Source organism: Larus michahellis, chromosome 3 (assembly GCF_964199755.1).
Source record: "Larus michahellis chromosome 3, bLarMic1.1, whole genome shotgun sequence".
NCBI lineage: Eukaryota > Metazoa > Chordata > Aves > Charadriiformes > Laridae > Larus > Larus michahellis.
This window is the reverse complement of record NC_133898.1, coordinates 130,391,541-130,404,477: the sequence shown is the minus strand read 5'-3', so window position 1 is coordinate 130,404,477 and position 12,937 is coordinate 130,391,541. Positions and strand designations below refer to the sequence as shown.

The 12,937-nt window shown below is 51.0% G+C and overlaps 1 protein-coding gene across 9 annotated transcripts in view; it reads right to left on the bottom strand.

Annotated features, from left to right (window-relative positions):
- NCOA1 (nuclear receptor coactivator 1) overlaps positions 1-12,937 on the bottom strand; it is a 185,750-nt gene that overhangs the window by 83,709 nt on the left and 89,104 nt on the right. For 4 of the 9 annotated variants that reach the window (XM_074582238.1, XM_074582239.1, XM_074582248.1 and 1 more), the window contains exon 1: positions 3,658-5,361. The exons of 3 other annotated variants lie outside the window; for them this stretch is intronic. In XM_074582238.1, the coding sequence (XP_074438339.1) occupies positions 3,658-3,678 (21 nt within the window). In that variant the 5' untranslated portion in view covers positions 3,679-5,361. Of the gene's footprint in view, positions 1-3,031; positions 3,051-3,657; positions 5,362-10,419; positions 10,440-12,937 lie in introns of those variants that run through there. 2 more of the 9 variants (XM_074582246.1, XM_074582243.1) reach the window with 2 other exon arrangements.

Below are 12,937 nucleotides of genomic sequence, written 5' to 3'. Positions count from 1 at the left end.
CCAGAGAAGCTGTGGCTGCCCCATCCCTGGAGGGGTTCAAGGCCAGGTTGGCCGGGGCTTGGAGCAACCTGGGCTGGTGGGAGGTGTCCCTGCCCAGGGCAGGGGGTGCCACTGGGGGGGCTTTAAGGTGCCTTCCCACCCAAACTATGATTAGTACACTTAAAAAAATCCTAAAGTCACGGCGTTCAGCATCGTAACGAGCACTCCCTTGAGAAGCCAGGCTAAGACATGTTCAAAACAACTCTTAGCAAAAGCAAGGTACAGGAGGATATTTCAGCATCGCATCCCCCCCCGGTACGATGTCAGAGATACAAACCTGCTAGGAAAGGTAAAAAAGGAGCAAAAATAATTGCATCACTTTGTGCCCTTTGAACAACCTTTGGATCTTGATGGCTTTTGCCAGGAAGAATAATGAAAGTCAAACTAATTAAGCAACGAACATGCCCGCAGTACAAAGTGTGAAAATTTTAAAAGTCTGGCAAGTTGTTAGGAAGCGCTCGGCTCCCAGCTCCGCTTCCCTGCTGTCATTCTGGGAGCAACCATGATGCAAAAGCTGATTTTTAAATCTTTTTTTTTTTTTTTTTTTCATTTTAAGCATTAAATCAGAGCTCCAAAATGGGGTATGGTGGAAACCACCAATTTTGAAAATATTTCTCATCCTGCTAAGGTATCTACCCGCTTTCGATGTAATTAATTCAACGCTGGTTGTCACAGCCACCTGAACCACCCCAGGAAGATGTCCCAGGACACCCAGTAGCCATGGACACCCTACGTCTGCTGGTACCTACCAAGGAGTTGGCTCCACATTTTTGGTTCCTGACCCTCCCTGCACAAAAGCTGCCCAGCTGGAGCGCTGCCCAGCTCCAGGAAGGGGTTTTGTCCTCCACCACCTCTTTTCTCTGCTGATGGGGGCATCGGAAGTCCCCCACAATGTCTCACCACCACCAGCAACCACAGGAAAGCCGGAGCACCAGGAGCCAGCACACATGGACGCCTGTCTTTCTGTTGGGAGCTGTGGTGCTGGGGAAACATCACCGTTGCTGGTGTGGTTGGTAACGTCATGGCAAACACAAAGCACGGTAGATGCTCCACCTCAGCTGGCATCAATGCAGATCCTCTTGGCCGCCAAGCAAAGCACACGCCGATGAACCAAAACATTTGCCTGCTTCACCCACCCAAGTCCAGGGTGACCTCTCCAACTATCAGAGATGATGCAGTTTCACCCACTCGAGAGGGACAAAACACCAGTTTCCTTCCTTTGGGTTTCCAGCTGGGACCAACAACAACAGCAGAGTCAAGTCCTTCCATCTCATACCAGAGGTGGGTAAGGCCCAGGGAACTCAAAACCGTGGAGAACTGTGACTGTTCAGAATGATCTGACGGGGTGAAGGAGGATGGTGGATGTGGAAGCACTAGAAAGAAGAAACAGCAGCAGAAAGGCTAAAAAATGGCAGATGTTGATGGTACCCAGGTTACCACATCCTCAAGATCTCAGCACACGTCTACTTGCAGGGTGTCAGGAGAGCCAGGTTAGGAGACAAAAAACAGTGGGGAAATCCTGGTGAGCCAGAGGGATGGGACAAGGCAGACGGACTGACCACCGTCAGCTCCTCCAAGGCATGAAGAGGCTCACGCAAACCCTCAGAGGAAGAAGCCAGGAGGTGTGAGGAGCACACAAGCTGGCACCTCCATCCCACCTCCAGGAATCTTGCACTGACCCTTGGACAGAAGCAGCTTGTGTCCAACACACATCTTGGTCCCAATGAGAATATGAGCATAGATCCATGAAATTCAGTTTGGATTGGATTTTTTTCAAACTCAAATCACCTTCCCCCGTTTTAAGGTCTTGCACGGAGACTTGCTTCATTGCTGATGCAATGCTGAAGCGTTATTTCCCACAATACGCCATTCACCAAGATCTCACCCTGGCCACCACCATCATCGACACGTACACAGAACCCCTAGAGGATGAGGTAAGAACTGCCCAGCGGAGAATACAAAAAAGCAAATACCACCGAGACACAACAAACTCGTGACAGGTGTGAGTCTGAGATTTTGGGGGACCTGCTTTTGGGTCCCAGCCCTTCTCAACCCTCTTGGCAAATCGCCATCTCTCTGTACCATCTTTGAAACCAATCTCTGACATACACAATACTTTCTGCTACTCTGCCTTACCAGCCCGGATCCTGCGTTTTTCATGACAAAAAGGGTTCTCTTGGCGCCACGGTGCCCCTTTTTGATTGAAGACCTACATCAGTAACATAAAAAATTTACAAGGGGTGAACAAAAGAGCTCTGAAAAAGCAGATGGAGATATAAGACTCAAGAGCAGCATCACGATACCCGACGCTTGGACCTTATCCTTGTGCTATTTAGTGATGCGCTGATGTCGTCAGCGATAAAAAAAACTGGGGGAAAAAAAAAAAAAAAGACAGAGCCAGGTTTGGCAACGGGAATTTGCTCGTGCCACTCAAGAAAGGTGTAGCGCTGCCTCCGGCTACAATTTATGCAGCGTTTTAAAGGTTTACATAAATCCTAAACAACCTTCTCCATCACTCCAGCCTGTTACAGCGACGCACATCCAAACCCAAGGCGCTGCCGACGTCGGGTTTACGGTGTTAAGCCCGACATCACCTTCCCCCACGCCGCGAGCTCGAGGCGACGACTGTCTTTATTCACCCTACGGAATCCAGCAACTCTGGGGCGGCGGGTGCTGGTGCCATGGAGGAAGGGACGGTCCCAGATCCGTGGAGCGCGTTAAAGGCAGGAGAAATTCAAGCACAGAACCTCGTGCCAGAGCCCACCGACACAGCAACCCCCCGCCAACCTCGAAGGGGCAGAGCTCCTTCAAATTGTGCAAGGCTTTGCTAAAGGCGACCCATACACATGTGAAATCATTAACTTCACCTGCTGCTTTTACTTCTCCCATCAATGATTAACAAACATTAAGCAATCAGCATTTTTTTCTTTTCAACGAGGAATGCTTTTTTTTTTTTAAAAAGAAAAAAAAAAAAACAAACTAACGTCCTTACTTCTGCAAGTCGCCGTCAGGATCCATGCCAGCTCTACCCAGCTTAAACATTTACACATTGATTTTCAAGGTCACCGCTGAAATACGTCATTTTCTACTTAGCACACTCTTCCCCAAGCGCGCGGCTGGATTCAACGCCGGCCCCGCCGCGCGCGAGGGCGCAGCACCGACAACAGCCTCAGCAAAGTTCAATCCATAAAAGAAATCCCAAGTAAAACGCCTGAGGGAGGGCGGCTTTGGAAAATGCAAATATCATTCATTAGCCGGACGCCGGCTTTTCTTTGCACTGGTGTAGAAATGCTGGATAAAGTGACAGCAAAGGTTCCCCCCCCCCCGCCCTCCATCCAGCATCCCAGCCAGGGGAGCGCAGGCAGCGCGGACACCCCATCGCTCGCTCCCAAACCCACCCCCCCACCCCACCCCCCACCCCACCCCCCACCCCAGGGGGACGGAGCCCTGGTCCCTTACCCGAGAGCTCCCCGGCTCCGCCGCCTGCGCACCCCCCCATGACGCCCATGCCGCCATCAACTCGCCGGCTCCCGCTCGCTCCCCCCGGTGTGCGCTCCCCGAGCCCTTCGGCGCCCGCCGGCACACGGTGCCGCTGCCATCGCGGGCGAAAGGACTCACCGCCAGCTCCTCCCGGTCCATTCCCCGTGCTTCTGGCCGCTAACGAAACCCAGGGCACGCGCCGCAGCCACCGATGCCACCACCTGCCAGGCGGCTCCGACGGCGCCGGAGCGAGCGAGAGCAGCAACGCTCGCAGCTTGCTGTGATTGGGAACGGAACCGGTCCCGTCCTAGGGATCCTCTTTTTTTTTAGAAAATGAAAATATAAACCTCTTGAAATCAAAAGCGATGTTGCTGCTTTTTTTCTTTTTATTAATTCAGACACACGGCAGGTTTTTGATCCACGTATCCCTGTAACCCACCATCATTCGTGCCACAAATGTTATTAAACTTCGCCTCACAGCCCTCCACTACACCACAGAAAAATTATCATTTCACATGAGGAAAAAGTAAGGTGCAAGAAAAATTCCTTTCCCCAGATCACACCAGCCCTCTCGCACCTCCCACGTCCCAGCCCAGTGACCCAGCCTGCGGCTGCTCCATCCAAAACGGGCATTTTTGCACTTAAAAGCAACAGCTTTTTTATTTTCCCAGCTTGGAAAAGGGGCTCCTCTGAATGTCAGCTTGGACTCAGATCCGGGATAAAACCAGGATCGGGCTGCGCATCATCCTGGCAGCGATCGCCCCCCCCCCCCTCTTTTCCCCAGTGCTAATGTGGACCACGGACAGGATATTCTGCTAAAATTTTGGATGAGCCTGGCCCAGGTATGGAGCTGGGGGGGGCGGGAGGGGGAATTCAGGAGAAAAGAAAACCAAAATCACCAAATTATTGTCCGCGTTCTGCTTTGCAGCAAAGGGACACGGCCAGGGGGAGCTTGGTCCCACCCACTCTTCCCAAGCAGGGACATGGGGACCCGCCGTATCTTCATACCAAGAGTCACATCACAGGCACCATCAAGGTCCGCATGTTATTTTTTTTCGAACAGCATAAGCAAAAATCCTGGGAACCTTACGGTGTTTGGGCTGTAAAATGCCTCTTTTGATCCAAATCCAAATATTTTCCATTTCGCCACCAGTGCGTCATCTGAACGCCTGATTCCAGGGACCTCAAGGAAGGTCCATCCTCTGCTGCCCCGCTCAGAGGAACATCAGTTCTCAGATTCTTTTCATCAAAACCATTTCCACCGTGGGATTTGCAGAGCAGAGGTACAGACATCAAAGAGCCGGAGGAGAAGGCGCTCCAAAAGCCACGGAGGGAGGAAACTCCAACAAGAGACCTTGAAATAATGTGTGTTGGTAGGATGGAGAGATACAGAAATGATGCTCCAGAAGACGTCAGCAAAGGAGAAAATGCTTGGAGCCACTGCAGCGGTGTTGTATCAAGGGATAAAAAAGCACAAATAGTCTAAAACATTATTTAAAAAAATTAAAAAGAGGAAAAAGTAGAAAAAAAGAGCTGGAGGTAGATATGGAATGAAGTCCTGGAGAACTAAAAGCCTATATAGATACAGCTGCAGAATAACTTAATTAAAGAATAACGTCCAAGTAGCATTTTCCCAGCTCATGGCAGGGGGATGGAACTAAATGACCTTTTAAAAGTCCCTTCCCACCCAAACCGTTCTGTGATTCGGTGATTTTTTGTCCAGGGAAGATGCTGTTATCTGCACGGTAGAGCCTGCAGGACCACGGCCTTGGAACGGCCAAGCAGAGAAGACGAGAAAACGCAGGAAAGAATGTCAGGGGATGCGGAGCAGTAACATTGAGGTGTACAAAAAATTAAAATATAATTTAAAAAAATCAGGTACTAGAGGCGCAAGCACCAGTATAATAAACACGGTCTTGACCACTGACCGCAGAGACCTTACGTGGTCCAGCTGAAACCGAGGTGGCACAAGGGGAAAGAAGGAAAACAGATGAAAGCTGTAATTAGAGAGTAATTCTTCCAAAAATCCAGCACCCAAATGAAAACCCTATTTCCTCTACACTCGAGGAATAAACTAGGCTAAAGACTAAACCCCAATCACCTGCTGAAAAACCAAGTTTCTGAGCGTGCTGTTTCAAAGCACAGCGGTTGTTGCAGGGGATACTTCCAGTTTTTCTGCTCTTTGCAGTCTTGGAGGGAATTGGGAAGTGCATAATATAAATTAAAAATCAAATAATTGAGAAATACGAGAAGTTTCAAGAGTTTACCGACAAATTCCACCCCTTCAGCTGTTCCATTTTTTACAACTTCAGCAGCAAAATAATTACCCTTGCTGGAATGGCCGGGCTCCAGCAACGAATCTGATTCCAGCTGCTGTGTTAAATGAATGATTAATAGATGTCTTTGTCCTGGCTGCATCTGCCTTCTGCGAGAACATGGATGGTAACCTGGGCTTAACACCCCAGTCCTGCCTTCGGTGTCTTTTTCGCTCCATCTCTTCGCCTCCAAGGAGATTTGGAAGAGTGGGATGGGCGGAAGCGAACGCGGTGTCACCATAAAAAGGGAAACAAACCCAGTAAAACCCAGCTCTCCCAACGCGGAGTTAAAAGAAGAGGGAGAATTTGGAATACACCGAATTTGCAGAAGTTAGAGAGCAGTTTCATTTGCTGGCCCGTTCTCCTGGGCACCGTGATTAATTACGAAGGCTGCGGAACACAAGCGAGCCGGGGGGGGGAGACGGTTCCCCGCCGGCAGCCCCAGCCCCAGCCCCGCGTGCGGCTCATCCATCACCCCACGGCTGGCAAACCCCCATCACCCCATGGCTGGCAAACCCCCCCCACCCCACGCGCTGCTCATCCATCACCCCACGGCTGGCAAACCCCAGCCCCAGCCCCAGCTCTCCGACCTTCAGCCATTCCCAACAAAAAGAACCACCAAATACAGGTTAATCTACTTCAGTATCTTTTTTTTTTTCCCCCCAAGGTATTTGTTAATAAAACACCGGAAACCGAGAACTTTCTAGATAAAGTAAAATAAACTAAAATTAAAGCGGAATGGAATGGAATGGAATGGAATGGAATAGAATTGTTAAAATAAAATAAAACATAACATAACAAATAAACCTCCTTGGAAAAGCTTGCAAAAGTCTCTATTGACCGAGAGAGCTGACACGGCAACAAGAGCAGATCAGATGGGACCACCAGCCACCTCCACTCCTCTGCGCCTCGTGCTTTACATACAAACCCCACAAACCGCCCTATACTGACCAGCTACAAGATCTTCCTCTATCAACTCCAATCTTATCATCTACTAATTATTTAAAAGGACAAACATCCCATCATGACATCGATCTCGATGCTCAAGCAGGCAAGAACTCCTCCAGAAACCTGCAGCTTCTCCCCAAAGAGGGATCACAGAATCACAGAATGGTGGGGGTTGGCAGGGACCTCTGGAGATCATCCCGTCCAACCCCCGGCCAGAGCAGGGTCACCCAGAGCAGGTGGCACAGGAACGCGTCCAGGCGGGGTTGGAATGTCTCCAGAGATGGAGACTCCACCACCTCTCTGGGCAGCCTGTGCCAGGGCTCTGCCACCCTCACAGCAAAGAAGTTCCTCCTCATGTTGAGATGGAATTTCCCGTGTTCCACTTTGTGCCTGTTGCCCCTTGTCCTGTCCCCGGGCACCACTGAGAAGAGCCTGGCCCCATCCTCTTGCCCCCCGCCCTTTAGCTATTGCTGAGCATTGATGAGATCCCCTCTCAGCCTGCTCTGCTCCAGCTCAACAGCCCCAGGGCTCTCGGCCCTTCCTCAGCACAGAGATGCTCCATCTCTTGATCATCTCGGTAGCCCTTTGCTGTCCCCTCCCCAGCAGTTCCCTGTCCTTCTGGAACCGGGGAGCCCAGAACTGGCCCCAGTGCTCCAGCTGTGGCCTCCCCAGGGCAGAGCAGAGGGGGAGGATGACCTCCCTCCACCTGCTGGCCACACTCTTCTTGATGCCCTCACGAGACCATTGGCCTTCTTGGCCACAAGGGCACAAAAGGGATGGGCTCCTTTTCTCCAGCAGCAGCATCTCTCTGGCCCACCTGCATGTGCCTGTGCACCACAGCTGGAGCTGAGCAGAATAAATCCAGCATGGACACGCGATGCTCAGCGCTTTGCCAAGGTGATTAAATCCACATCGATGCCTTAACATCCTTTGACAGCCAAGCTCCAGAGAGGTTCCCCACCCTCTCCAGGTAGCAAACAGCATCCAAGGAGCATCCGAGGTAAATGTTTGAATGGGAAAGTGAGAACAAAATAGCTTTGTTTTATTAAAGAAAGCAACAAAACCAAGCTGCGCGTTCAAGCCTGCGTGTCTGCCGAAGCCAGCCAATTCAGCACTTTCCAGCCCAGCTTCTTCCACCACTTTAAAAAAACCCATAGGAAACTGGAAATGTCGCTAGGTTATGCTTTCTGCTTCTACAAAATGAAGTTCATGGTAAATGTCTAGTTTAAGCAACTGTCAGCACTTAATGTTTCTATTTACTCCAGTCCAAAAGAGCAAACTTTAAATAAAAACTGAACTTAATTAAGCGTGTCACATTCTTCCGGGCATGCCAGCTACAGTGGTGAGCAAGATGTTTTTCCCAGCCTCCGCGCTACCAACTCCAACACACCAACATGGGGTTTAAAAGCCCAAAGTCCCTCCCAGCCTGGAGGCTGGACTTATTGAGGAAGAAATTGGTGACAAAACACAACTCATCCCAACTTTTCTCATCTCAGAGATGCTTCGTGGTTGCTCGGTCCCTGCTCTGCATCAGCGGCACCAAGGCTTACAGAGGTGTCTACATGCACGTGTAGATGTTGCAAATTCATGGCAGCTGAAGCTTTGACAGCAAAACATTAAATCACAGAACAAGAAAGACATGGAGCTGTTGGAGCGGGGCCAGAGGAGGCCCCGGAGATGCTGGGAGGGCTGGAGCCCCTCTGCTGGGAGGACAGGCTGAGAGAGCTGGGGGGGTTCAGCCTGGAGAAGAGAAGGCTCCGCGGAGACCTTCCAGCCCCTGCCAGTCCCTCAAGGGGCTCCAGGAAAGCTGGGGAGGGACTCTGGAGCAGGGAGGGGAGCCGTGGGACGAGGGGGAAGGGTTTTACACTGGAAGAGGGGAGATTGAGATGAGCTATTGGGAAGAAATTCTTTGGTGTGAGGGGGGTGAGCCCCTGGCCCAGGTTGCCCAGAGAAGTGGTGGCCGCCCCATCCCTGGAGGGGTTTCAAGGCCAGGTTGGACGGGGTCTTGATGAACCTGGTCTAGTGAAAGATCACAGAATCACAGAATGGTTTGGGTTGGAAGGGACCTTAAAGATCATCCAGTGCCACCCCCTGCCCTGGGCAGGGACACCTCCCACCAGCCCAGGTTGCTCCAAGCCCCGGCCAACCTGGCCTTGAACCCCTCCAGGGATGGGGCAGCCACAGCTTCTCTGCCCACAGCAGGGGGGCTGGAATAGATAATCTTCAAAGCTCCCTTTCTACCCAAACCATTCTGTTCTTCTATGATCTTCCCATTTTTGGTTTGGTGGCCAACCCCAGATGTTACCACACAACCATCCCTGTCACCATTACAACTGGAAGGAAAAAGGTGACAACCACCCTTAGGAGCCACAGCAAAACCTACACCTTCAGCCAGCTGCCACCCTGGTGACCAGCACGAACTACTCAAGGAAGACAGGAGAGCGCGCAAAGGCACGGCCAAACCTTGGGGTTTGGGATGGGGCGGGCAAGTTGCAGAACACATGGTTCGGGCCAGGTCTAGGGTTCATAATCAGTTCACCAAATATCACCCCAAAATTTCTGAACCTTCTCCTGCGCAGTAGGTGGACGATATCTCCTCATCCCTGGATGCGTGGTAATCCGACATCACAGGACACTGCCAACAAAGAAACTTGAAATGGAAGTTACTAGGTAACAGGCAGGAGCTTATTTGCAGTACCAGCTGGGCCAGTAATCACTCATTTCTGAATGTTAAACGTGATTACCAGTGCTAAAAATCACTGTTTTTATTCTAACCACCAAAAGTTTGCAGCTGCAAACTCCTCTGTGCACATCCACCTTGACGTTTTAAGGTTCTGCTCTGGAGAGATAAGTAAAAAATCCATAGCCAACACCCGGAGACCCCAGGCAGCTGGTTTTGGAACCCAGCTCCTGCCCACTAAGGGATACCCTAAAACGAATCACAGCATCACAGAATCCCAGACTGGCAGGTGTTGGCAGGGCCCTCTGGAGATCATCCCGTCCAACCCCCGGCCAGAGCAGGGTCACCCAGAGCAGGTGGCACAGGAACGCGTCCAGGCGGGGTTGGAATGTCTCCAGAGACGGAGACTCCCCCACCTCTCTGGGCAGCCTGTGCCAGGGCTCTGCCACCCTCACAGCAAAGAAGTTCCTCCTCTTGTTGAGATGGAACTTCCCATGGTCAAGTTTGTGCCCGTTGCCCCTTGTCCTGTCCCCGGGCACCACTGAGAACAGCCTGGCCCCATCCTCCTGACACCCACCCTTTCAGTATTTACAAGCGTTGATAAGGTCCCCCCTCAGCCGTCTTTTTTCCAGACTGAAAAGACCCAAATCCCTCAGCCTTTCTTCATCAAAGAGACGCTCCAGTCCCCTCAGCATCCTGGTAGCCCTTTGCTGTCCCCTCTCCAGCAGTTCCCTGTCCTTCTGGAACCAGGGAGCCCAGAACCGGATCCAGTGCTCCAGATGCGAAGGCTTATTCTCCTCCAGGTTTCAGGCTGGGCTTCAGCCAGGACATCCAAGGGTAAGAGTTTGCATTTCTCTCCCAAGAACCATCTCCAAGCCAGGTGTGGACACATCTGACCATCATTTCATCTCCTCCACCACATACAACAGGACAACCGCGGACACATCACATACGTACCTACCAGCTGCAAGACCTCCTTGGCTAGAAAACACGTCTAATGATGCAAAACCTCCGCGAGCTCTGGGTAAGGGAAGGGTAAATTCTGCTGTTGAAATTGAAACTCAGCCTGGAATTGCTAAGCGACAAAAACAAAAGATGTTCTTCCCAACGGATGGCATGTGTTATAAACTCTGCAGCAGTGCAAGCTTGATATTCAGCAGTAAGAAGTGCAAACTTAGGGGGAAAAAAAAAATCAGAGCAGGCTTCTACCTCCTAAATCCCTAAAACGCCCACGCCAAAGGACTCAGGTACACAGTAGACGGCGTGAATTTGGAGCGGCAACCAAGGAATCCAAGCACAAAGCCAAAATTATACAAATCAGGGTACGACTGCAAAACCACAGTCATCATAAAACTTCCTCCTTTTATTTTGCTGAAGTGGGGGTGAGTCAACTGGGAGGATGGTACAGGGAAAGCTGTTGAAAACAACACACGATGCTCCAATGCACTTGGCTCTGTGAAAAAGAGCTCGTTGTGCGCTGCAGGGGACAGAGGTGGGCGCTCAGGGGGAATGGGGACACCTTTTTATCTCTTCTTCTGGAAAATATATGGAGGTATTTATTGAGCCAGTAGCAAGACTTGCTACATAATGCATATATGCATTTTTATATATATAAAAATTATTATTTTATATTTTTATATATATCAATGACAATTCCCCACCTTGTTGGGGACATATCATCGGGGTACGAGATGCACAGTAAGGACACAGCTCCCACTGTTTGTCCCCAAACGCAAACGCCCAGCATCCCACCCAGAGTTGGGCAGAACCTGGAGCATCCTTATCCCCCTGGGGATCGACAGCCACACCTTGCTGGCTCTCTCCCCTTCCTTGTAACTGGGAAGGCTTCAGAACATGAGGATTTTGACAGCTGCTGTGGTCTTAGAGTCATAGAATGGTTTGGGTTGGAAGGGACCTTAAAGACCATCCTGTTCCACCCCCTGCCCTGGGCAGGGACACCTCCCACCAGCCCAGGTTGCTCCAAGCCCCGGCCAGCCTGGCCTTGGTCTTGCTGCTGTGGGGGCATTTGGGGAGGTCTCTATCCATTCCACCACGGCAGCGTGGAGTCCCCAAATGGCCCGTGTGTGGCCCACCTTCGGGAAAAGGCATGAGCTGCTTGTTTAGCTCACGGCTGCCTCGGAAGCGGAGGTGGTATGTAGGTAAGGGCGCCTTGGGACGTACCCCCAGAGGACAGGAGCCTATTAAAACACCAGACGATTAATCTGCAGCTCAGTATGAGCAGAGACCACCCCTGAGGGGGACACTGGTGTACTAACAGCATCAGTCCTGAGGTCAGTGGTCCTGCCGTCCGATCCATTCCGAATCGATAAAACACTTCTTCAACCTTTGCTCTTCTAAGACCAGAAGGACGTTATTCTTCATACCTGGGGGCACTTTCTGGCCCCCAAGAGCTTCACAAACGACACGGTTGGGAGCAAAGCACTATGTGCAGACCCCTCCCTTGCCAGGGGAGGGATCGATACCTCCTTGCTCCCCTCACTGTAGTTTTAATGCCTCGTAAGAGGTTCCACAACAGGCATAATTATAAACCGGTTATGAATGCAGCTGACCTCCCACGGAGCAGAGAGGTCCTCAGGGTTCAATTACGTGACAAGAGAAAACAATCAAGAGACACCCCGGGTTCAGCCCTCCTTTTAAAAATGTCTTGCCTTTGTTATTCTTACCTAATTGTAATGGCTTAGGTAACCAACCTTAATTGCGAGCCAGCTGCGTCTGCAGTGCACACAGCGGCCCCGGTACCTGCAGCGCCCGTCAACAAAACCGGGTCTGCTGAGCCGGGATCATCCAGAGCATCCGACCTATTCCCAAATGGGAATGAGCATCAAAAAGGCTCATTATGTTTTCGAATTAAAGCTCCGCTGATGACAACACTGTTTTAATGCAACGCCACTTTCTTTTTGTTCAACAGAACCTGTTATCAGGAAAACTTGGGGAAAAGGCGGGTTTGGGGTTAAGGCTCAGCGCCAGGAATTGCCAACCAGGGGTTATCATAGAAACATGGAATGGTTCAGGCTGGAAGGGACCTTAAAGATGATCTAGTTCCAACGCCCTGCCATGGGCAGGGACACCTCCCACTAGACCAGGCTGCTCAGAGCCCCAGAGATGGGCTTCTGTGGTCACCTCCAACCCTCCTCCCTCTTGAGCCTGAAAAGCAGGAGAAATGCTTCTCTAATGAACCAAAGAGGGGAAAGAAAATAACTTCTTAATGCTGATCTTATTCTCCACATCCCCAGCTGCAAACGCAAGGCATTTCTACGGTGCGTCCAGAACCACACGAGAAAAATGATCCCAGTCTGACCACGAACACCCTCAGAAACCTGCTGCACACAGAGTGTCTTCAACAGGGGGATACAGGCCAGATCCCAGTTGGTCTCCACCAAGGAACATGGTGGTCTCTGTTCCCACCACAGATCTCACAGATAGTCCTGGAGCCAAGCGCTGTGCAGACAGCTCT